This window comes from Watersipora subatra, chromosome 9, assembly GCF_963576615.1.
Source record: "Watersipora subatra chromosome 9, tzWatSuba1.1, whole genome shotgun sequence".
NCBI classification, from domain to species: Eukaryota; Metazoa; Bryozoa; class Gymnolaemata; order Cheilostomatida; family Watersiporidae; genus Watersipora; species Watersipora subatra.
Window position 1 is genome coordinate 8,866,535 of NC_088716.1, and position 26,179 is coordinate 8,892,713.

General features: G+C 35.3%; 1 protein-coding gene across 1 annotated transcript; it reads right to left on the minus strand.

Moving 5' to 3' along the window:
• Window positions 1-46: 46 nt before the first annotated feature.
• LOC137404521 (diphosphomevalonate decarboxylase-like) lies at window positions 47-24,326 on the minus strand. The gene is made up of 12 exons (XM_068090753.1): window positions 24,202-24,326; window positions 20,847-20,917; window positions 20,586-20,653; window positions 20,395-20,438; window positions 20,132-20,263; window positions 17,672-17,732; window positions 17,380-17,524; window positions 12,696-12,866; window positions 6,824-6,946; window positions 4,697-4,849; window positions 1,651-1,716; window positions 47-766 (listed from the first exon to the last, which is right to left on the minus strand). The coding sequence occupies exons 1-12, from the start codon at window positions 24,263-24,265 to the stop codon at window positions 689-691; spliced, it is 1,176 nt and encodes a 391-aa protein (XP_067946854.1). The 5' UTR covers window positions 24,266-24,326; the 3' UTR covers window positions 47-688.
• Between the last annotated feature and the right edge of the window lie 1,853 nt (window positions 24,327-26,179).

Below are 26,179 nucleotides of genomic sequence, written 5' to 3' on the forward strand. Positions count from 1 at the left end.
AGTTGGTAAAATGCACTCTAGGACTGAGCTGATTTAAGGATTCAGGTACACGCCTTGCACTTGTATATTGCTGAACAGGTACTTGAACATTAGGTATGTACGTCCATTTCTACAAATTTCCATAGAAATTTCATTGAATATTCTGGAGCATCAAAATAGAATTACAACAACAAATGAGTGTGAAAAAAGTGGCTAAAAAAGGTAGAAATGACTCAACTTTTGGGCTGGAACATGATACAATCCTTGTAAAGACATAACCGACACTGCATTTTCGAACATAGAAATAGGAAAAGAAACTATTCACAGTTGCACCAGAGCACAAATATGTAAAACAAGACTTTGAAAATTGATTGAATGGAAAACTCTCTAAAGAGAAGACAACTTTGAGGGTATGAGGCTTGAAAAACTTCCTGAAAAGGGATGTGATAAGGAAAGCTCCATAGAATAATAATCAGTTAACCTGAAGGATAGAACATGAACAGTGTACATAAAATAGAACAACGCTACTAAAAATGGCAGATCAAGCTACGGCATATACGAAGTCTGTACTTTAGATGAAAGACAAGTCTGATGAGGAGGACCATAATGGTCGACGAGCAAGTCTACAGTTGATCTGGTCATGAATCTGGTTGCATTTGAGAAAACTCAAAGGTTTAGCGAGAGAGATCCAGTTGACATAGCCTTACTTTCAAGATATAGAGATGGGCATCCCATCATTAGCGAGAAGGCTCTCCGAGTTATCCAAAACTCTTGGATCTGAGCCTACCTACAAGAATAAAAACAAGTACTGTGACAGGAGCGCATAAATTCCAGTGTGAACATACCTCATGAATGTCTACTATACATGTGCTTAATTTTATAATTTTTTCTAGTTTGGTAAGAAATGTTTGACAACTGAAATGAGGCAAACATTTTCTCCTAGCAGAATGCTTTCCTTGAGCTGGAATTAATGTGATATACATTACACAATGATGGGGTGATGGAACACCCCCTTATTTTAGTTAGCTCTGTTGAAATGGGCTATTATTAGTCTATTATTGTAGAATAATGTCAACAGTAACCAAACAATTAATATTGACAAGCAATAAGTGACGATTGTTGCCTCCATTAGCAAGGATAAAATCTATGCATGGCCTAAACCTTTGTGACAAGCTGTGTTGACTGTTAGACTTATCTTCCCAATCAAACACTACTAAAATTTCTTTCAAACAGAAACTTAACATATTAACCAATTAGAAATTGATTTTGAGTCGTGGAGCTGAATGATTGGCCATCTGAGTATGCATCCCAACTTTTTTACCTCCACCCACAGCTTAGCAGTCTAGTTTGCGCTAGAATTGGGTTCTTATCCGCCATCTTGAAAAAATAGTTGAAAACATAATAATAGCTAAGTAGACTAAAAAGGAACCAGTAAAACTGATGGATTTGCTAGCTTTTGAGACAGATATCATATAGGCTACATGCTGTGCATTTGCATAGTTGTGATGCACCTGTGAGTCACGACCACATGCAGATGATGTATGACACCGGAGTCAACTCATATCTATCATATAAAACTAATTAAAAACTAAACTAAAATAAAAACTATAAAGGCTAAATATCATATAAAAACATACAAACAGCGCTAGTTAAATCTGCATCATTACTAACCTCGGTGGAAATCATATACGCCAGACTTGCTATAGATGGGCAGATTTTGCTACCTTCTACAAACTCCTGCAACATTACAGAAATATGAAGTTGTTGAGAAAACTGCAGAAATTTTATAAAGTAATTTGAATTTCAAAATGTTGTATCTGTTGTCACGTATAAACAATTGAATGTGATGTCACATAACATGGGCTTTAGGAGTGATGTGGGGCCCCAATTAAATGAAACTTGATTGGGGTAGCCATTTGTATTTGATTGCACTGGTTTCCAACATGGGAGTAATCTCTCGAAGGTCAAGTATGAAGTCTGCTCAGCATACTACTACGCAGAGGCTGAGTGTGATATCAAGGGCATTGTGGTACAAACAATGGCTTTATGATCTTGGCTGGACATGTCTGAGTCCCGTTGTCAAGGGAACCTTGACAGCTGGAGACATGCCCAGTTGCAGAAAGCAATTTAAGATTGGATATCATTCTTGTCTTGTCACCACCAGTGACCTTTTTTGGGAACTGAACCCCAGCCTGTTGCTAAACTATTGAGGATATTACTATTACAAAGTTAGAATATGCATAATTCATTTCTCATTGTTTTTTAATACAAAGGTGACAGTTACTTGAAAACAGGGAGAACTTATACCAGTTTTGATTTGACACCGGATTCATTTCACCAGCCAATGCCGATGACAACAAATCAGGCCATATCAAACATTTTTAAAAATAACATGGGAATTCAATCGTACATGTATTAAAAAAAAGATTCGCACAATATAAGAACCTTTTAAATATAAGACGGGCAAGATGTTTATGTCTGGTGTGCTCAGTGGTTTCTGTTTGTTTGTTGTAGCTATAAAGTGGGTGGGTGAGTATAGGGGATAGTCTCACAATTTACATTAGTTAGCAGAGTTTATGCAGTACCGAAAGTTCATCAAGCCCAACGGCCCCCAATTGGTAGTCATTTTGTCTCGTTATCACTCTAACACAATCACTGCACTTTGAAATGAGATGCATGTATTACTTTTTATCAACATTGTTGATCACCAACAAAATGATTTTTTTCTTTAAATGCTAAAACAAAAAAATCTATATGAGGACGATATGAATCAGGGAAGAAATGACGCAGAAGACGCTTAGAACAGACAAGGCGACTGCAATAGAGACCCACAATTCAACATGAATTAAGTGAAAGCTAAATAATCTGTATGACCCATCACACCCAAAGTCCTCAACTCCAATAGGCCTTTACAGTGAGCTAAATCATTTACTTCTGTGAGAGCAGCGATCGCTAAAACCTGTTGTGTTTGCTTAAAAAGCATTCATGTAATATCAAAACTTTAAGACTATGTACATAGATCAAGAACAAACAATCACAACCCAATCTGGTTAAATAGAATGCCCGCACCTGGATAGACTAAAGTAAGAGGCACAACCTGTCTACTGGCTGGCTTTCTCTTCATGTAATCAGAGGCTGCCTGCTGCCAAACCAAATAGATAAACTAACAAGAGCTGAACCTATACATTAAACCATAACTGTCACGTACAACTTTGATCGTATATTCTAGGTAAATCAGCCACGCTGATTCCGATTTTGTACTCAAAATAAAGATTGGTCCACTAACCTTCAAAGTAATTTAGGCTTTTTTAAAGCGTTTCAATATCTGTTTCGAAAACAACACAATCGGCATTACAAGCTCCGCCCATAAATATGTGACGAAACCTAGCTTTTTCAGGAACAAAAGTTAGGAATGTTTAGTCTGATTTAGAATAGTAGAGATGGGTGTCTTAAAACCCATTATTATCTAAATCCAGCCTGTAAAATAATCTCAGTTTTTTATGAAAAGTATATAAACTATTTAAAATTGCTCGTAGCTTGTTACATGACGTTTAAATGGTCTGGACGCCGAGAAAAATGAGCTCAAAAAGCGCGGTTTTATCACAAGCTAGCGGTGTTATCGCGCTTTTTAAATATGCAATGCTAAAGAGCTTATCTACCTTTCAAAAAAGACTGATATTATTTTCAAGGCTGAATTTAGATATTAATGCATTTTAAAACACCCATCTCTATTATTCTAAATCGGTCTAAACATCCCTAGGTAACTTCTTTCCTAAAAAGCTAGGTTACGTCACGTATTTATGGGCGGAACTTGTTGTGCCGATCGTGTTGTTTTCGAGACCGATATTAAAACGCTGTAAATAAGCCTTCATTACTCTGAAAGTTAGTGGACTAATCTTTATTTTGAGTAAAAAATCGGAATCAGCGTGTCTGATTTACCTAGTAAATTCGATAAAAGTTGTTCGTGACAGTTATGGTTTAAGAAACACTACATTTCTTAAGCATAAGCAATGCTCAAATTTAGCTTGAAATATTTTTCGTAATCAAAATTTCAAAACTAAATTTAAATAACTAGTAGGAAGTTTGGGCAAGTGCAGCCTATGAAGGTGTGTAATTTTAATTCTGTCAGCACCCGCAACATACTATAAACAATTCGCCATCAGCATTAGCTGCTCTATATGCTATAGACAACTCGTCATAAGCAATAGCTGCTCTATACACTATAGACAATTTGCCATCAGCAAAAGCTACTCTATATATTATAAACAACTTGCCAAATACACTTTAGAAAATTCTCCAACAACAAAAGCTAATCCAGAAAATCTGATTTTGCTTGCTCTCTGGAAGTTGATGCACTTGAAAGATAAATATTTCAAGTGCATCAGTTTGCTTGTTTAAATCAGTATCTCGTCACTAAAATTTAATCATTGTCAGTTTAGATAAAGGACATAGTATTTAGGGGGCTAGACAAAATATTTTACAATAACATTCGAATGGCTGAGGTGAAAACAAACAGTTTAAATTGTATCATATTAAACTATATTTTACTCCTTTTTATAAATTATAAATAATTTAAAAATTTAATCAAATTTTCAAATCTTAATCAAGAAAAATTAACAAATTCAACTAACAAATACCCCTTATTTAGTTTCCGTATGAAATCCACCCATACAAACAATACACTTTACACTGAGACAACCAGAGACTGAGGATCTACCTGGTTAAGCTGATGCTTGAGGGGAATTCCTTTCACCGTTAATTCGCCATCTGTTGGTGGAAAATAATAGCGAACAAGGGAGGCAACTTCCTCTACACAGTCATCCAGCAAGTAGAGACATGCGTTGGGTCCAGCGTCAAAGGTATAAGCAACCTGCAGAGCACGAGATAAACCCTTGAGATCGCTGAAAGAAATTGTCTGCTGCTGGCAGGTAATGCTAATAAGACAGGAGGTTTCCACATTTGCATCGCTGTGTGTCTTTATTTATTTGTGTTGAAAACAGTTGAATCAATTTGCAAAATATAGCACAAAAAACCTTTTACCGGAACAATGATAGCGCATTTGCATTATGAATCAAGAGCAGACAACTACTGTTTTGATTTGACTTCATATTTTATAGGCAGTAAGAAGCCTAGTAGCGTATATGAACATTACATAGTATACCTAAATATAGCACAACTTTCTTTAGTTATTGTCTCATAGGGGCAGATGTGTAGGTGCGGATGTCAACATAGAAACTCGTATCACACCCAACTTTACCAGGTTTCCTTTGTTGTAGATATATTTGGTTCATCTAGACTATGTACACAGATCTAAGACTACGTACACAGATCTATGACTATGTAAATATTTTCACTGAATTGATATATCAGCACTACAAACCACTCAAAGAAAAATGATTATCGTGCCTCCGAGGAGATTAAATCTTCTCCATAATAAATATAGAAAAGATATATAAAGTGAATACATGTTTAGGCTAGTTACACTCTACTGTACTTCATCAACTTTTCTCTTTCTCCTCTCCCTTTTTATCCTTACGAGTAATTCAAATTTTACCACTTTATTTTTCATTTAGCTTTGGTGTGTGTGTACGAGTGTGTAAACAAACGTTAAGCTATTGTAGAATACCTTGTGGCAGATGTCACATATTTTTACTTATACTTCATTTTTTCGTGACGTCATTCTATCGTTGTCTGCCATCTTTATGGACAACTTTTATCGTTAAACACACAAAGTTTCTGCAATTAACTATTGCAAACAATGCTTTTGTTTGCAAATCTTTTATTTTAGTATCAAAACAACACCGAAAAATACTCTTATTCAGGACAATGACGATCGTTTTCTACAAAGATGGCGGCTTTTTCGCGGACGAGCGGATGCGCAAACAGGGTGATGGCGTCAAAAAAACGATGGATTCTTTATATTTACTGTTGCGGCATTCTTTTTTCATTTAGCATTCGTACCATATTTATTTTTATAACATTTCAACTACAGTAAATATTAGCTAAACACCCAGTTTCGTACGGGCATAAATATGTCATGGCTAGTAAACATCAGGAGTAATATATAGAAATAAATGATCAATTTAATGGTTTTAAAAATACATTGATTCAAAATTGACATGCCAAAGAAGTGTATCACTACCTGGAACACCGAACTACAACTCAAAACTCATGGTTTGAGTGCTCGTTTTTTACATGATAGTTACAGTTCTCAACTCATTTCAACTTATGTGATATGAACAAGTTGCATACAACCACTAACAATTATTTTGAAAATATCATTGCCAGCTGCTTTAACAATCTTCCACCTAATATCCGTTCTCTTAGCAGAGAAAGGCATTTTAAACACTATTTGTCAAACTATTTATTCAATTTTAATGGCTAACTGTTGCTTTTTTGTTTTTCTATAATTGTGGTATAACCTAAGTTGAAAAGCATCTCTATTTTTGAATTGGAATTATTGCCAATGAAGTACTATATATATATATACACATAAAAAAATGGTTTCCTCACCCCGGTTAACCCGTATGGGTGGTAATTTCTGCTTTAACTCGGGTCCCTACCAGAGACCTGGGAGTTTGAGCACTTGCCTCAAGATCTTAGCTGTTCCCAATAGCGCACTTTTCTGCAACTCACCTGAGTTGATTGCTGTCGGTATTTGGGCAAGCCACATTTTATGCGCCGGTGTTATTGCGCCCATATATATATATATATATATATATATGCATATATATATATATATAATTCTATAGAAACACTCACTGAAGTATCGTAAGTGATAATCTATATTCTCTGCTTTTGGTGGCAGCCAATTTGAGACAACAGACACACCTAAACAACTGACCTTTAGAGAGCCTTTGTAGTCATTGTACTCATTGACGAAGAGGACAATGCGTCTGGAGACATCATTCATGTAGAATATAGGAGGATATGTGTCAAGACAAATAGCATGCAGCTGGTTGCTGTCCTGTAACAGATAGTATTAGACATTCACAGTTACGAGGCGGGTGTATCCATCCCGAGCTATAGTAGGTCATAAGACTAAGCGAAGCTATAAAAATCATCACTGTTGAAATTTCACCCCTTTTAGAGAAAATTCTAAATTAAGTGTTAAATGTTCTTGATAGCAAAAATAATATATAAGGTTCCATAATTCACACTACAGAAAAACGTTAAACTAAGACTATGAAAGGTTTCCTTTCAATTGTTTTACCTGAGTGCAAGTGCAGACGACTACTAGTAGATGCATTTGGATAAAGTGAGCTTTTGTCAATATAATTATTGTTCTGCACTTAATGGGTAACCATAAGAAGCCATATTCCAGTAAGAAACAAATGGGTTGAGACACTCTACGAGATATCGCTGGAGTCTTCCATGTCCTTTTAACTGTACAGAAAAACATTCAATTGAGATTCAAATGAAGCTGGATAAAAACCGCTGCACATAAAATATATAAATATTTATATTTAAATATTTATATTTATATATTTTATTTATATTTAAATATTTATATACACCATGAGGTTGATGACAAGGAAGATGACAAGCCACCCAGAGAAGTCAGCCTTTGAGCTGCTTTGCTGAGTCAATCCTCTACTGAGTTGAGAAAAAATTACATTTTATGCCCATCATACGACTTTCAAAACTTTTTGCAGTTGTGTAAGTGACAACGAAGAAGGTTCTTTTTACAAAATACAAAAACACAATTATAATATAAATATAAAAATTAAGTTAAAACTTCACATAGTTTACAAAGGAGTATTTTTATTGCCTTATCGCTGAGTCTACATATTGCCGAGTCAAGATTCTGGGTCTTCTATCTCTACGATAAAGTAACAATGATAACCTGTTTTATTGATTATTACAAACAGACAAGCATTTCATATTTATTATTCCCTAAAGGCTGGTTCACATTATATCGTCATATGTCTGTGTTGTCTTCTCGGTGATTATTCATCAACTACATGCTCCGTAACCGATGGATTGTCGAGGCAACACGGATAAGTTTGCAGCTGTTAAACTTTCCAGATGGTCCGTCGAGCATATACGACGCATGCAATGTGCACTGCTTCGGCGTGACGATTGGCTGTCATGGATTGCTAGATCTATATTTTCTTTCATGACAGTTCCTGCGGGACTGGTACTTCATAACCGCATTGTATAATAAGAACGCTATACCACAGATGACTCGCTGATGTAAACGTGGATGGGTTTGTGATGGTGTGAACATTGATATTACAGACGATCACCAAAGTATTGTGTGATTAACACTGACATACGTCGATATAGTGTTAACCAGCCTTTAACACCACTAAGCGGACTTCAGCATGCCTATCACTCCTTAGACTGACCAATCACTGAAATAGCCTGGAGGTGAATGACTACCTTATGCATACATGTAAATCGTGCATTATCTTATCTTTCATCTCCTCAATTTCTACATAGCTTCAGTGTCAATTCTAAACTGCTAAATCATGCAGCGGGTATATTAAAAAAAGTCCAAGTTGTCTACTCATGAGAAGATAACTCTTTTTGTAGTTAAGCTGTCAATAAATCATTGACTTCTGGACCAAGGTAAGCTTATGAGTAAGGATCAATTAAGGAACTTCACCGCAAGCCATAACTGTTTTTACCCTTGTACAAAATCCTTGCAGAAACCACAGTGAGCACAGAAAAAGCTAACAAGATGTATGAACAGAAAGTTACTGACCAATAACACACGAAGCTCAAAATATGGCTCTGAACTGAATTAAGAGAGTGAAGGAGAATATATAATGGCTTAATAGAATCAATGATATACAGCTCCCAAGGATAGGCAACGGCTATCATATGGACGGGGTTTAATGATCGTGCTCTGGTAGGATTGTGTTAGCCTGGGTTTCGGAGCTAACACAATTCTCGCGGTGCTGTCACGTTGCCTTGTTAGGTTTTGGAAAACACGACTCGCTGTTATCGTGTCATTAGCTCATTCAGTCAGTAGGCCCCCGTGGTTCACAATAGCAAACCTTGAATTTCTACAATGTAGGGGTAACACCTAACTAAAATGTGGATCCATGGAAAACAAAACATTTCAAATTATCTGCTTTTACTAATTTTGAAATTGGTAGGTGTCGTAGTATATGTTTAAAGTTAAATATAATTTACCCAAAAATCACCCGAACAACGGCCTTTTTTTCCTAGTTTTTGATTAATATTTTGCCACCCCTAATATAAAATGACAAAGTCTTTCATCATTGTCACATTGTTTTACCTGGCCAATAAGATGGGACAGCAGGCAAAGCTGTGGAGTGTAGTTTTCATACTCAAAATTTAAATATAAAACCGAATTTGGGCTATTTTACGATTGCGACTATTAATATCGCGAGTGCTTGTGAATGGCAACTGACTGATCATAGCGGTAACAATATTGGACAACCATATTTATTTGACAACAAAATGAAACCAACAGATTAGTAAAATAACAACTATTGTTCATAATATTTGTAAACTTACAAGTGGCTTTATTCTGCATATTTGTTTGTTCGGGTGCCGTGTTCGGGTTCATCCCAACAGAGCTCGATCATTAAGCCCTGCCCACATGATGCCCGTCGCCTATCCTTGTGGGGGTTGTATATCATTGATAGAATGCGCAACTTTTTTATGTGAGACGACAACTCCAATAAAAAACAGGCAGCAAGCTACAACTTCCGTCTAAACTAAACCATATAAAACTAATCTATTTAAATGAAATCAGAATTATAACAAATAAAAATAATTAGTCCAAGATTTCCGGCACTAGTCAGAACGATCATATTTCGGGGGAAATACTTCAACAAGATTACCATATATTGTAATTGGCTCAATTCACTCCACGGCTCAAAAACCTTATTAGAATCTCAAGTAAGTTCACATAACGTTAAAAACCAATTCTTCATGTCTTGAAATTCTTCAAGGCAAAGCAATAATTATTTATTGTTGCTTCAATTAAAAGCTAAAGACAGGATATAGCTGAGGACAGACGTGATGTGGCAGATGTAGACAGAGACAATACTAAATCATAAAACCCAATATAAAGAGGTTTTCACTGTCACTTCAAGATAAAAACACAAAAATAGAAGCGTAGGTTTGTGAGATACGGTATATTTTATAGCTTACTTTAACTTCGACTAGGCAAAGTATAACATTAATTCTAATATCTATGTTATTTTTATATAGTTTTATGAAAATTTTTAATTTTCAACAGAATTTTCATTTTTACTTGTTAGACCGCACTGTTTCGAGAACTTTTACAAATTGATTGTTGTTAATTACAGTAGACGCTCCTATAATGTATACCTCCATAAACTACTTAAAAAAATTCCAGATAACGTAAAATGTCAAATCGGTACTCAAGTTCGATTTGAATAGCGATAATCTTGTAGTTAGCCTTAAAACTTCATTTCCTAGTTTTCGCCACACCTGCGAGACAAAACGACATACGCACAGCGTAATCAATATTATATTTACACGTACAGTAGTATATAAGTTCCATGACACTCTAGTTCGCTGTGATAGATCGTCAGGTGTGTCGAATAAACAGAGAGAATACTGTAAGTCGCTGCACAATTGCTCAGAAATGTTTGAAAGCGATCGATTGGTGCAGGTGTTACAGCGTCGGTTTACCAATCAGAATGTCATGAGTTGGAGTATTAACAAAAGATACCTTTGACCCTAACCATGACCCCCTAAAGACAGATAAATGACAGGCAAGTAAACGATGCTCTTATTATAGTCAAAATATATTTTTTGTTTTAGACTTATTAAAATATTTGTTATTAATTTTCTTTTGCAGAATAAACCTTGTTGTCAAGGAAAAATAAACAAAACATTGTAACTGAACATCAAAAGTGTTTTTAACTGATGGTAGAATTACCGCAATCATGAACCATAAAACTTGTGAAACTGATAAGAAAAAGGAGAAGTTGTCGATGCAAACCAATAATATTACAGTTATGATACAGCCAACAAATTAAAAAGTTGTCTAGTTTTTCCTTTTTCTATGGCCAAATGAGTGAGTTTGTAAAGATTTTAGAACAGATTAGGCAATTTACATGCCTTTTACTGTTTGTATAACATAAAATCCCTATAACGTAAACTTTTGTGGAATGGATTATTTACGGAGTAGGAGCACCTACTGCACATGACTAGTTGGAACATTCATAAAGTAGCTAGAAGGTCAACAACTGACTGAAATTAAAAGTCAATAGTGATCACGTGGTATGAGACTGACAGCCTGAACTGTCCAGGTAACTTTGACAAAAGAATCTCAAAATGTGAACTTCCACGTGACAGAATATAAAATGAATGATACTCAAATAGGAATACTTCCACCAGCTGTGACTCAACACTTTCTTATCATTGCATGACAAATTTGGAAAAAACTAAAATAAACCTACAACAGAGAGCTTCCTTAAAAATTGAGTCAGAGTTAATTGGTTAAAAGGGTGCGATATGCTATTCGCTGATTAGCATGCACTTAATCCAAGCAATCGTTTGTTTCCTTGAATCATTCAAGATAATGTATACATTATCTTGAATGATTGGGTGAGTCTTAATGCAGATCATGTATACATTATCCGCATAAAGACCGTATGACTGGGGTCATTAAGAACAGGACACGTGTGACTAGTGTGCACTAGGGTCGCGCAATAGCTCGATACTCAATAGTTGTCTTCTCGATATGAATATGGTTGCCTATTTTTAGCCGATCGAAACATCTGAAACTAATATATCGTTATCGAATAATGAAAAATAGTATAACCCAATAGTTATCGCCCTCGGATAGCTTGAACACATGGTTAACTCGAATGGATTTGTTTGGTCTGCTCCCACACAATGATAAATTGCTTTAGATAACTCGACCTCAACTTGGTGAACTCGAACAGTTTTTTGCCCAACGGCTACTGCGACGGTTGTTATCGCTTTAGAATATCAATTTATTCCAAACCATAGAGATAAACCATCAACTTTTAGTACGTAGTTCTCAGGCGTCATTATTACCATCATCGGCAAAATATTTTCGTTAACGACTTTTCTAAAGGTTTGCAAAAATCAAATTTTGCCCAATATCCGCTTAGCGATGGCCCTCCGAAAGTTAGGAAAAGTGAGCTAACCTTCGAATAAAAATCGGCAAACTTGATCTTGGTCAAAACGCTCAAAAGAAAAAGATGTATTTTTTTCTGAGCATTTCAACAGCGATCAAGTTTTGCCAATTTTAATCTAAAAATGTTCTGGCAATCACATCACCTATCAAACCAATCTCCAAGTGATCGAAAAGTCTATGCTTTCTGAGGAAATTTTTTTAAACTTTACACTAGAAGCCTTTTAATTTGCAACAAGCCATCTATGTGTTTGATTTATATATAGTTTGTATATGTACATTTATCTATTAATAAATACATGGACTTGTGACAGTGCTCTGATAACTCGAACACCTTTTCTTATCCCTTCCCACAATCCTCGATCTTTTCACGCACGATAATACGGTAGTTTTACCAACTGCCAAGTCATGTGATAACTATCGGTGAACTCTGTCTGCTCATTGATAATTCGATGCTATCGCTATCGGTGGGACAACTCCAACGATAGTCGATAACACCTTTTTAAACAACAAATGCCATCCCTAGAGTGCACCATGAAAACACAAGATCAACTCAGTGGAAATTTGGGCTCTATGAATGCGTCAAGATTCCACCAACCTGCATGGTGATTTTAGCAAAGGTTTCAAAGTCTTTCTCAGCTATAGCTCGCTCCATCACCTCCATTCTTTCTGGTACGACAGACTGGGCTCTGTGCTTGAAAAGAGAACTAGTTGAGACAGAGTTCTGCATGCCCGCAGTACTTCCCACCGCCTTCTTATCAGCTGACACCTGTTTACAAACCAGAAAGCTTATAACTTATGCAGTAATAACTTATCAACAGTTTTCCTGATATAACTTATCCACAGTTATCCTGATATAGCTTATCAATAGTTATCCTGATACAACTTATGAACAGTTACCCTGCTATAACTTATTAACAGTTATCCCGATATAACTTATCAACAGTCATCCTAATATAACTTATTAACAGTTATCCTGATATAACTTATGAACAGTTAACCTGATGTAACTTATTAACAGTTATTCTGATATAACTAATGAACAGTTATCCTGATAAAACTTATCAACAGTTATCCTGCAATAAATTATTAACAATTATCCTGATATAACTTATTAACAGTTAACTTGATATAACTTATGAACAGTTCCCCTAATATAACTTATAAACAGTTGTCCTGATATAACATATTAACAGTTAACCTAATACAACTTATTAACAGTTATCCTGATATAACTTATAAACAGTTATCCTAACATAACTTATGAACAGCTATCCTAATATAACTCATCAATAGTTATCCGGATATAACTTATTAACAGTTCACCTAATATAACGTATTAACAGTTATCCTGATATACTTATAAACAGTTATCCTGATATAACTTATCAACAGTTATCCTGATATACTTATAAACAATTATCCTGATATATATACTTATAAACAGTTATCCTGATAAACTTATAAACAGTTACCAACAAAGTTAATTTCAAGCATTGTAAGAATGCGGAGTTCTTAATCTCACACCAATTAAGAGTACACGACATTTGTGGTAGAGATCAGTGATCACAATATTGAGAGAAGCCTATATGCATCTTAAAAGGTATAAACACACTAGTAAGTTTTTGAGGATGACATCGAACTGGTAAGCGTGAATGAGTTTTGCTTGCCTGACTCGCTCATCTTTCATGAAACAAACATTCGGCATGCAACTCATTAAGTATTTAGCTCGATGATTAGTAAATCTATGGAGAGCCTGGTAAGCAGTATCCTAACTACAAACCTATTTCTATTGAAAGGTTTTAAAAATAGTGAGAGCACGTTTAGTTTTGAATGATTTAACAAGTTATGGTTACAAAAATACGTCAAAATCCTTAGCAACTGAACTTTATTAGTTGAAATACTCACGATAAACAACAGTTAGCTACTACATCATACTTTCTTGCAATACCAGTTTTATGAAAGTAAACTAGAACAAAAAATTAATTCATTATAATTATATAATGAATTAATATATAATTATATATTATAATATATAATTAATATATAATTATAATTTTGTGCCCTGTTATTGCTTGATTTTTAGAAATGTTAGTTTTTTCATTCACTTTTTTACACACAAAAAAAAGCGCAGAAAAGAGCAAATCAGCTCCTATTCGTTACTAAGCCTTATTTTTTAAGTAGAGCACCAAGCAATGAGCAAGAAATTTTGTCTTATTCATCGTGAGGCAGCCACGTCGAAGAGGATGACGATGCACAATTGGTTACTGATGATATAGCTAAATCCACCTCACCGGCAACTGGCGTCAAGATACAGTGGTGTGCATAAACTTGGAATCACCAGTTAAATCTTCAAATATGTATGTTTATATGCTGTTGTCTAAGAAATTCTTTGGAGTTAAGTGCCTCAACCCCATCAATATATATATCATTTGAAATGGAAAATTCTGAAGAACAAGATGATGCCAAATATTCGAAAATATTCTCAGATTTTTATCGCTGGGGTGGATCTACCGAAAGGCAGACTTATTGCAGGCTATGAATGTTGTTAGTGAAAATTGATAAAATAGGATACAAACAAACTCTTTTATACAAATTGGTGGCCCTGAAAAGGGCCGTTGGGTTATTGTTGGTCTTCAGAAGGACTGGTAAGGTGTCTTGAGCTGAGCATTAGTATTTTATTGGCCAGCCCTTGTTCTTGATCACCATCTGACACCGTCGAGGCATGCTGTTTACCAACTTTCTGAGCTCTTCAGGAGTGATGATGTGATGCCAAGGATTAATATAAATCACTCAGAAATGATTGTGTTAAATCAATCAATGCATTGTTTGAAAGCACATCTTCTGCTGATCAGATTGATATATAATATCTGGCATGGCATCATAATTGGCGGGAAAATAGAAAGCAAATGGAAGATCCATTCGATATAGAGTGAACAAAACAATGTGATTCCAAGTTTATGCGCACCACTGTAAGTTTAGGTGAGCGTTTTATCTCCATGCCAATGGCACTCGCTACACAAAAATGCTAGCAAAGACTTGCTACCATGTTTATACATTTAAACTATTGTGTGTGACAAGTGCTGTCGCATGTCACATGTCACATGCACTCTACAACATTTAAAACATGAGACTGAGCTCAATAAAAAATTATACGCTAGGATCGGTTAGATTTTCTCGGCTATGTGTACGGGACTGCTACATGTAGATTATACAACATGCGTTTGTTCAAGCATATACATTACTGTACTTTTCGGACTATAAACCGCACCCCTATATAAGCCGCATCTGCTTTATTTTCCAAAAAACAATAATAAAACAATACATAGGCCGCACCTTTGTATAGGCCGCAGAACTCAGGACGGTGCTTTTGAACACGGCAGCAACTTTGCGGTTCAAAACGGAACAGTGTTTAACGGCACTGTTTCGTATTAACCGACGCTTTTTAACCTAGTGCCTAACGGAACAGTATCGTTAGGCATTGTTTCGAATTTTCTTTCATCGCTAAAGACGTACTAACCGTAAATTATGGTTAATGCGCCCTAGCGGTCAAAGAAAAAGTCACAGAATAGCCGCACCCTTATATAAGCCGCATGGCTCAAATCATCGGAAAAAAGTAGCGGCTAATAGTCCGAAAAGTACGGTACGTATCTACAAATAAAATGTCATTTACGGCTACATAAATAAATAAAGCCTACCACTGTTGGTTGTAACATCAGTGTTTGTTGAAATCAGACTATTCTGCTATTAGGCTGTGGGCCGAACAGACGAAAGAGACGTAGAAATGAAGTTTTATTGGCACCTCTTTTCAGTGGCAACTTCTGCTGTGATTTAGACTAACTTGGTTTGGAGGATTAAAAACTGAAGAGATGCCGCAGCTGCCATTCCCACTTTTGTGAGAGATTTGATACAAATCATGGTTTAGGATATATCTCTCTTGACAATAAGATTCTCACCATAGAAGCATCAGATTTACAACTTTTTTATAATTACTTTGCAGCAGTTTAGGATGTCAGTGGTGAAGTCCATCTCCTATCTATTTTCTAATATTCCATATCCTATGGTTGTTACACGTACATGTAAACTAGATACATAAATACAATATATATATTTACTATTTGAATGCCCGGCATTGTCGGGTAATTAAGTCTTTTGACAAAAACTTATTTTTATTAAATGTATAACATTTACCATTTTAACTTTTAAATTTGATATCATGAAAGAAGTGTTTTGTTGAAATAAATTAGGAAAAATAATTCTGTAAAGGCGTTTAAATGCAAATATGAAATCGTTAGCAAGTAATGGCTAAATATAGTCTGTTTTGCTACAATTACAAGGAAAAATTATTTGGTATACAATTTTATGATTTTAATTCGTTTCAGAGTTGGCATAAGGCGAAATTATCGTATAGAAATCCATAGTAATTATCTACACAGAACACCTCCTGGTAAATATCATCAAACTGTGACTCACCCAGTAAAGAGCCGATCACATTTTGATGTAAAAGGAGACAACCCCTTAAAATCTACCAAACCTAAAATGTGAAAATTCTCCAACTAGTGGAAATGGTAGGCATGGCAACTCATTGAATATGAATTCTACACCATAAAATCCATCTAGTAAGTGCCAATAATTGTCACTGTAAAAAGGTGCTAACAGAAATGCAAAGTATACCGCCTTGGCCCACGGCCTATTATTAGTCCTATACGCTAACACACATTCAGAATGACATGAAACTATGTCAAAACGCCCAAAGACTGTCTCAAGTAACTAAGTGCAACTAAAATCAAGTTATTTGGATTTCACATGGCTCAATTTACAATAAAAAACTGACCAAATTATGATGACCATTGTTGACCATAATGACCATTATTATGCTGATAAATAAAAATATGGCTATATGGTAATAGGAACTAAATATATGACTCAATAGATTCTGATAAGATAATAACGAAATAACAAGAGAAAACAATAAACAATGGAAAAAAGGTGGAATAAGATAACATGCCTACCCACAACACAACTGGAGAGGAACCTTATGACTGAATAGCCCCTATCTGATTAAAGAGAAACTATCCGAAAAAAGCTCAACTAACGGAATAAAAAAACCTGCTAATTAGGAAGAAACCGCTTAACTAAAACGAAACCGCTTCATTAGAAAGAAACTGCTTGATTAAAAAAAAAATGCCAACCCAAAAAGAAACCGTCCAATTAAAGCAAAATTGATTATTAAAAAGAAACTAAATCGGAAACGAACTGAATAACTTAAAAAACAAACTAACCACAAGGATAAGACACTTGAGTTGCGGCCAATGGGATTGAGGAGCAACTTGTTCTGCAATGCTGTCGCTGCCATCAGAGAGTTTCCCCATTCGCCAAGCCACAAAGCCTCCGTATACGCTCCTACACGCACTTCCTGACCCTACTCTATCAAAACGATAACATTAGCCATAATACTATTAATACTAGCCATTGCAACAATAGTTTAGATGAAACCAAACAACTCCCTAGATAGCTTTAGTTCAAACTAAATTCTAGGTAATTCTAAGGCCTAAATTCTAAGGTAATACACACCTGGCTACCCTGCTGATACTGTCCTTGTCAGTTACACCATACACTTTGCACAGTGCCATGGCTACAACAGAGATATCAGAAGATACCATGCTGCTTCTAAGAAAGTAAGTGTCAGTGTTGAGCAACAGCCAAAATCCGAGAAAGTTTGATGACTAACACAGAGCTCATGGATGATTAAACTTGAAACCTTGAAAGAGAACTATCAGTGGAGAAGAGTTTTATAGAGTTCTTGCTGATGAAAATACATTCCTAATTAAAATAGCAGCATTTTAAATAAAGTAAATCAAACTACTAACTGTAAAATACTAATCTAACCATTCATATAAAGAAAGTTACAAACTTTTACAAACTTGTAATACGGATTCAAGTCATGTCCGATTTCCACTACCATAAACGACCGGAACACATTAAACTTGATTCTAATTTTGAACAAAGACGGTGATGAATACACCTACTATACAAAGACATCAGAGGTGAACATACTTACTATACAAAGACATCCGAGGTGAACATACCTACTATATACAAAGACATCAGAGGTGAACATACCTATTATACAAAGACATCAGAGGTGAACATAACTACTATACGAAAACATCAGAGGTGAACATACCTACTATACAAAGACATCAGAGGTGAACATACCTACTATACAAAGACATCCGAGGTGAACATACCTATTATACAAAGACATCAGAGGTGAACATAACTACTATATGAAAACATCAGAGGTGAACATACCTATTATATGAAAACATCAGAGGTGAACATACCTACTATACAAAGACATGAGAGGAGAGCACACCTATTATACAAAGACATCAGAGGTGAACATACCTACTATACAAAGACATCCGAGGTGAACATACCTACTATACAAAGACATCAGAGGTGAACATACCTACTATACAAAGACATCAGAGGTGAACATACCTACTATACGAAGGCATCAGAGGTGAACATACCTACTATACAAAGACATCAGAGGTGAACATACCTACTGTACAAAGACATGAGAGGTGAACATACCTATTATACAAAGACATCAGAGGTGAACATACCTACTATACAAAGACATCAGAGGTGAACATACCTACTATACAAAGACATCAGAGGTGAACATACCTACTATACAAAGACATCAGAGGTGAACATACCTACTATACAAAGACATGAGAGGTGAACATACCTACTATACAAAGACATCAGAGGTGAACATACCTATTATACAAAGACATCAGAGGTGAACATACCTACTATACAAAGACATCAGAGGTGAACATACCTATTATACAAAAACATGAGAGGTGAACATACCTACTATACAAAGACATCAGAGGTGAACATACCTACTATACAAAGACATCAGAGGTGAACATACCTACTATACAAAGACATCAGAGGTGAACATACATACTATACAAAGACATCAGAGGTGAACATACCTACTATACAAAGACATCAGAGGTGAACATACCTACTATACAAAGACACCAGAGGTGAACATACCTACTATACAAAGACATCAGAGGTGAACATACCTACTATACAAAGACATCAGAGGTGAACATACCTACTATACAAAGACATCAGAGGTGAACATACCTACTATACGAAAACATCAGAGGTGAACATATCTATTATACTAAGACATCAGAGGTGAACATACCTATTATACAAAGACATCAGAGGTGAACATACCTATTATACAAAGACATCAGAGGTGAACATACCTATTATACAAAAACATCAGAGGTAAACCTACCTGCTATACTAAGACATCAGAGGTGAACATGCGTCTGAACATTGCTTCTGATACTAACGGAACAATACTAAGTCTACGTGTACATAAAACACAAGTGGATAGTGAAAGGTCGCTCACTGGTGGTGTTAAACCTACAGGCGTTATCAAAGTGATAAATCCCATGAGTTGCCGTAAGAAAGAATATAGAGGGACTTAATTTGAATTAATTCACATGAGTAAACATCATTTGTAATTAGATGGCCTTTATGAGAGTGGACAGCCTTTCTTATCTATTATTATCATAAAACTTCATTTAGGATTAACAGGTTTCCCTGACAAAATTCTTTTTACTGCTAATCAAAAAGGTGGATGACTTGGCTGAACACCTTCATTTGGATATAATAGACTCCTGTGTTCTTCAAACTTTGGATATGCAAAAACAGCCAAAAATTTGAACCTTTATAAACTGACTTATGCTAAGTTTTGAAGGAAGTAGCAGTGAGAAAACTTACAGACTGCATTCAAAGAAATGACAGGTTAAGAGAAAAAGAGACAACTCAATTTTGCTACAAAACATGATGACAACACTGCTAAATAAAAATTTCATAATCATACTGTCATACCACCGTAACGACCCTGACCTGTTGCTCTTTTTGGATAAAAACAAATTTTAACCAGATTTACTGATAGATAAGAATGAATGGTTAAGGACTTACCAAGACATGCAAGCCCGGCAGCACTAGAGGCCAGGCCGGCAGCAGTAGGAAAGTTATTTTCAGAACAGATATGCAGGTGAAAGTCTAGAATGTGATTATCCGAGGTGAATTTCTGTTCAGCGAGCCGTTTAACTGCAAACAGAAAAAACAGGAGCTTGGAAGAATTTATGAACGAAACCCATCCAAGGTCAATATATTTGAATATGGGAGAGAGGATTACCACCATATGAGATAACCACAAAATGAAAGAGTGACTTAATTACCTTCTTTGATTACATTTGATAGCCTTTTGTTGATAACTTCCTCTCTGTAAAAACAAACAGCCATTGGAGACAGTATCTTTCCAGGAACATTGAAACAGGCAACCGAAAACTGGTAAACATACACACTGCCTGACTTCACAAATACCTAAAATAAGGTTTTGAAAAATGTCATAAGGCCGATAGTGACTTACCTACCGTTCAGCCACATTCGATCGGCCTTGAACTGAGGATTCACCATTACAGTCGTCTTGGCACACAACTAAAATAACATGAGTGATTGTTATTGGGCTTCGAAATTCTCTGGCTATTTTACATAACTCTAGATTGTTAAATTGTTTTATAACACATCAATTAATTTGACACTCTTCTAGAATGTACTGAGACTTCTGGCTTTCATAGAATCTTCAGTTATCCAAGTTTAAACAAACACATCACCAGATACCAGAACTTACTTGATCCTGAGAGAGCGTAACACTGAGTGAGCTATTTTCAGGCAGTACCAACTCTTCATCTCGTTTTCCCCCTGGACGAATACTTAATTTCATTAATTCCAGAGAGAGCGCAGAAAGATGTTGCACAATCTATACACGAGACAGTCAAATCTTTACTTATGAACACTTCAACATGCAATGTATGATTTGAGTGAGTCCTTGATTCTACAGACAAAGTATTTTTCACCAAGCATCTTTTGAAAGTTTTAAAAAACCGTAGTTCAAGTGAAAAAAATAGTAAAACTAGAAATAATACCAAAAAATACATGCACTATATAAAAATACTGTAAAACCTCTAATTGAACGCCATGGCGCTCTATTTTTTAACCCTTCCTCTTTTGTGGCGGTCAATTGGAGGTGACAGTCGAATAGAGGCTGGCGGTGTATTTTTCAAATGGCTCGTCAGAATTTTGGGAAGATAAATTTAGCCCTCTTACGGGCAAAACAAATGTCGACTATATTTTGCCTTCTCTTTCCTGTGGACCGGTATTGAACCTTTTAGATGCAATAAATCTGCTAAATTATCTCTAACTTGACAAAGATCTCTAAATAAAATATGCATTGGGAAAATGAAAAACAGCTCTACCAGCTATTATCTATTGCTTGCAGTTAATCTACAATGATATTATAGCTTGTACCTTGCTTTGCAATTTGTTAGAGCTTTCAATTTTTTATTTCATTCTAAATTTGAAGGCATAATTTTATTTTATATTTTTATAATTAACAATTTTGCATGAAAGCCTGTTGCACTCATTGATATGTTTGCTAGTTTGCAGCCAAAACTAGCTGTCTATGTGCAATAGAAAAGGAGTTATGAGCGCCGATCCATCGTAAGCTGTGTTAAGATAACCAAGAGGATGCTATAAGTTATAAGTTTTATAATTATAAATGATCAAATGTTACAAATATATATATTCATGAATAAGTGACATAAAGGAACCATACTTATATTACATGCAGAAACAAAAATTAATGTTTTTAAAAGAAAAGTATTTGCATCGTTTGCTCGGATAGCTGCGTTCTGATTGTCGCTTTCGATGGAACAAACTTGTTGTGGTTCTCCAATACCTTCCACAGTGTCTTCTGATCTCAACTCTTCTTCTGCGCTGAACTAGACGATATTGGGGACCAAACAATTTTTTGGATGAGCAATACTTTTACACGTTGCATTTAATGCAGCGGGTAAAAGTTTTGTCAATAAACGTAACCTTTGGCCTAAAACTAGTCACTCATCTACCATCGTCAATGTGAACAATTTATTAAATACTTGTACTTCGAAGTATCAAGACAGCGTTAAACAAGGAGCTCCTATTAGCCTGAGACAATTATTGATTATTTCTATGGTGTTACATTTAAAGTTTCAACAAAAAAACCGAAAAGCTTCGAAATTGAACACCGGCAGAATTAATTGTTAGTGATGTAAATGATTCACTATTAATACGATTCTGTGGACACTTTTCTACTGATCAGTTGATACTACGGGTTGGTAAAGATCAAATAATGGTAAAGTGGCGGTCACATGAAGGTGAGGTTCAATTAGAGAGTGGGGCTCTATTCTTCAACCCTGCTCTTAGGGTTGTGGTCAAATAGAGATGGTAGTTAAAAATAAAGGTGGCATTCAAATAGAGGTGGCGTTCTATTAGAAGTTTTACGGTATATACAATGGACTCCCGGGTTACGGAGTCTCTATCTTACGTTTTTTTTCACCTAACGATGTGGCACACAAGGTTTTTCCAGCCCCTCGTTACAGCATCTTTCCCACCATATGGCATCAACATGTCACATCGAAATTCAAATTTAAACAGCAATGCTCGATATTTCTTGTCAGATCAACTTGAAAATTTTTTTTTAACAAGGTTTGCTACAAGTTATTCTGAAAGTGAGGCAAAAAGCGTTAAGCCGGAAACAAGTAATAAAAATTAAGACGATGACAAAATTGAAGTTAGGTTTAGGTGAAATATTAAAACTTAGCTTTAAGTGTGTATGTTTAATAAGCTACATTCATTTAAGGTATATTCAAAGTATATGTTGTTACGTAGTATCATGAAAGTCTAGCGTACCAAATCTGGTGCTCTCCAAGTTCATCTCACAATGCGGTTAAACACTGTCTGTCTCAATGGTGAAAGCTCCTTATTGTGCATAGTAAAGTTGCATTTTATTGCAAATCACAAAATAGGTAACTATAGTGACTAATTTTAATATATGCAGTATATAAAATATTGATGATTTTACCGGGGAGGAAGGAGGATTGTACTGTATTAGATGATTGCTATAGGTTTCTATGCCCCTCTATTCGACATTTTTGCTATACCTTTCCTACAGCAAATAAAATTAATGTCAAATGGCAAGGGGTTACTGCACGAGTTTATAAACACCTCACCTTTTCCAAAATACAGCAAGCTATGCCTCATATCTCTATCAACATTTTTACTTCCAAACTTATGTATTGCTGCACCTAAATTTTTCGGCGACCATAAAGTGAAGTAATAATTAAAAAAGTCTTTTGCCTATAGGTGTAAAGGTTTTTATCACTGTACGTTTAGTTTCTTACATTTTGTTTAGTTGTTACCTTAATTTGTAAATAATTTATGTAATGGATTGTTTATGGTATGCACAATTACTGATATACCTACCAATAACATACATTTTGACACATGAAGGAAATCTCAAATTAATCTAATGTCGTATGTGGAGAGCTGACTGCAGCATATTGCATAGAATTAACTTTAATATGCGTCAAATTGACTATACTTCATACAATATGAAGAAAAAAGGATTAACAATGTTTTTTTGAAATACAAGTAGACAGAGTATCATATGCATACCCTGTTTTTTACTTGAAGAAAACAGTATTTTCTGGTAATTTAGTTTAAGACCATAGATTATCAAAACATTACTGCAAAACTGTCTCAAGCAGCAACATACCTGCCAACTCTCACGCATTGGGCGTGAGACTCACGCAATTACCCCAAAGAAAAAATGAAAATGCGTGAGATTTTTGCCCCAATTTCCACAACTTTATATATACTATCATTGATACATCAACTGCCCCAAAACCAAATCTCACGCATTGCCCCACTCTTGGGTTGGCAGGTCTGAGCAGCAACTAACTTTGGTATTCCTATGGAGTTTATTATAAGACAAGTTTATTATAAGCTGAAGAAACGCCGAATTATCATTTATGATTCTAACAAGACAACTGAGAGATGCAACTGTGCAATAAGTGCATAATTGTGCATAAGTAGACAACTGCACAACAGCCTAGTACAAACTTGCCAGTAAAAAATGTAAATCACGGCCGTAATTGATCACTTACAATATTTTATAACTGCGATGTTAACTGGCGCAGTACAAGTTACACATATTTTTTCAACGACCATGTTGGTAATTCAAGTAGACCGGCTTTATGAGGTTATAGCATTCAATGGCGTGAGATTGGTCATACGAGACAGTTTTCAGTCTGAGTTCCAAAAAATGAACGATTAAAACTTGAAAAGTCCAAACCATAACGTCCTAATGTGCAGCTCTACGTCTAATGAGAGGCTTTGGTTTGTTATGTCCAATAAAATCGTAATTTTTCATCGTTCGTCCAATAAACTACAAGCTGTTTACTTCAAGCCAATGAAACGTGACATCCAGAAGGAAATTTATCGTTGCGCGATAAGTTTTCATTGGTGATAGCGTTTATGATTCCGTAATACAGTTTTGATTTATAATTGAGTAGGCATTACGTAGATGTATGTAAATTGATCTGTTGAATGCTGGCCATAAACTGGCAAAAGTACCAGATTTTGATGAGTTTATACTTTTGTAGACATGTATTTTGTAGACTGCAAAAAGACATGTATTATTTGTAGAAGATTAAATTATTGTAAAACTGCATCAGCCTTTGTCGATGTTCGGACCAACCTTTGTCTAGATTCGGACCAACCTCTGTCGAGATTGGGACTTGTCTAGGTTCGGACTTGTCGATGTTGGGACTGTTTCCCAGCCTACATTGCACTTGTGAATAACTCAGTTCTATTTATTATTGGATGTAATAATGAATGCAAACTAGTGAATGTAAGTAATTCTTAAAATCAAGTTGACATAGAAACAAGTTGTATGCAGTTTAATAGATTGTATAAAAAAGACAAACAAAGCATAAGTAATATCTACGACCTGTTTATTAACGGTATCAACGAGCTGAGAAACAAATGTATACCTACCAAAAAATTGAAAACACAGCAAAATGATCCAAAATGGATGACTGCAAATATCAAAAAAAATATGAATAAGCAAAAAATGCTTCACAGAAAAATGAAACGTGAAAATACATACTATGCTATAAAAAATACAAAGGTATGAAAAAATCCAATGAAAAGTTAGTGCAACAAGCTAAGAGATCATATTTACATGCACGACTATACAAACCACTACTCACTGGCAATAGTAAACCTTTTTTCAACTACCTAAAGGAAAGTAGAAGCAATGCAAGCAACATCATTCCAGATCTTAAATATGATGATAAGTTGGCTCAAACACCAGCGGAGAAAGCTATGTTTCTGGGTTCCTTTTTTGAGTCTGTCTTTGTCAAAGATGATGGCCAATCACCTGAAATAAAATCAGTGGATATATCTAAAGATAAAACTGACTTGATAATTTCTAGAGAAGGAGTATTCGACCTGTTGCAAAATCTAGAGGAAAGTAAAACTGGGGGGACCTGATTGTTTGTCTAGTAAAGTTTTAAAACTGTTTTCTCGCGTTATAGCTCCATGTCTTACGGAGATTTTTCAACACGAGGTTAGACAGTTACACAATACCATCAATCTGGAAAGTTGCTAGGGTCATACCTATTTATAAAAAAGGAAGTAAAGAATTACCCACTAACTACAGACCAGTGTCTTTGACTTGCATTACTTGTAAACTTCTCGAACATATTGTATCTTCTAAAATTCATGATCATCTAAACACATACAACATTTTGCACGATAGTCAGCATGTATTTAGAAGTGGAAGATCTTGTGATTCCCAGCTTGTTTATACAATTAACGATCTTGCTTCTAATCTGGATAATAGAATTATTACAGATGTAATCATATTAGATTTTTTTAGGGCATTTGATACTGTGAATCATCGTAAACTTACTCAAACTCAACTATTACGGTATAAATGAAAAACTTATTTTTTGGATAGAAGATTTTTTATCTAACCGAAAGCAATTTGTTTCCGTGGAAGATGCCAACTCTCCATTTTGTCCAATTAACTCAGGAGTGTCCCAAGGGTCAGTTATGGGACCCCTTCTTTTTTATTGT

What these genes read in the sequence shown, in the direction of transcription:
- LOC137404521 (XM_068090753.1), bottom strand. Translation starts at nt 24,265, where the DNA reads ATGGTCGTTGAAAAAATATGTGTAACTTGTACTGCGCCAGTTAACATC. An exon ending in CATCGCAGTTATAAAATATT is followed by an intron (nt 20,918 to 24,201) that starts GTAAGTGATCAA and finishes GTATTCGTCCAG; the next exon opens with GGGGAAAACGAGATGAAGAG. An exon ending in ATCAAATGTAATCAAAGAAG is followed by an intron (nt 20,264 to 20,394) that starts GTAATTAAGTCA and finishes TTCTGTTTGCAG; the next exon opens with TTAAACGGCTCGCTGAACAG.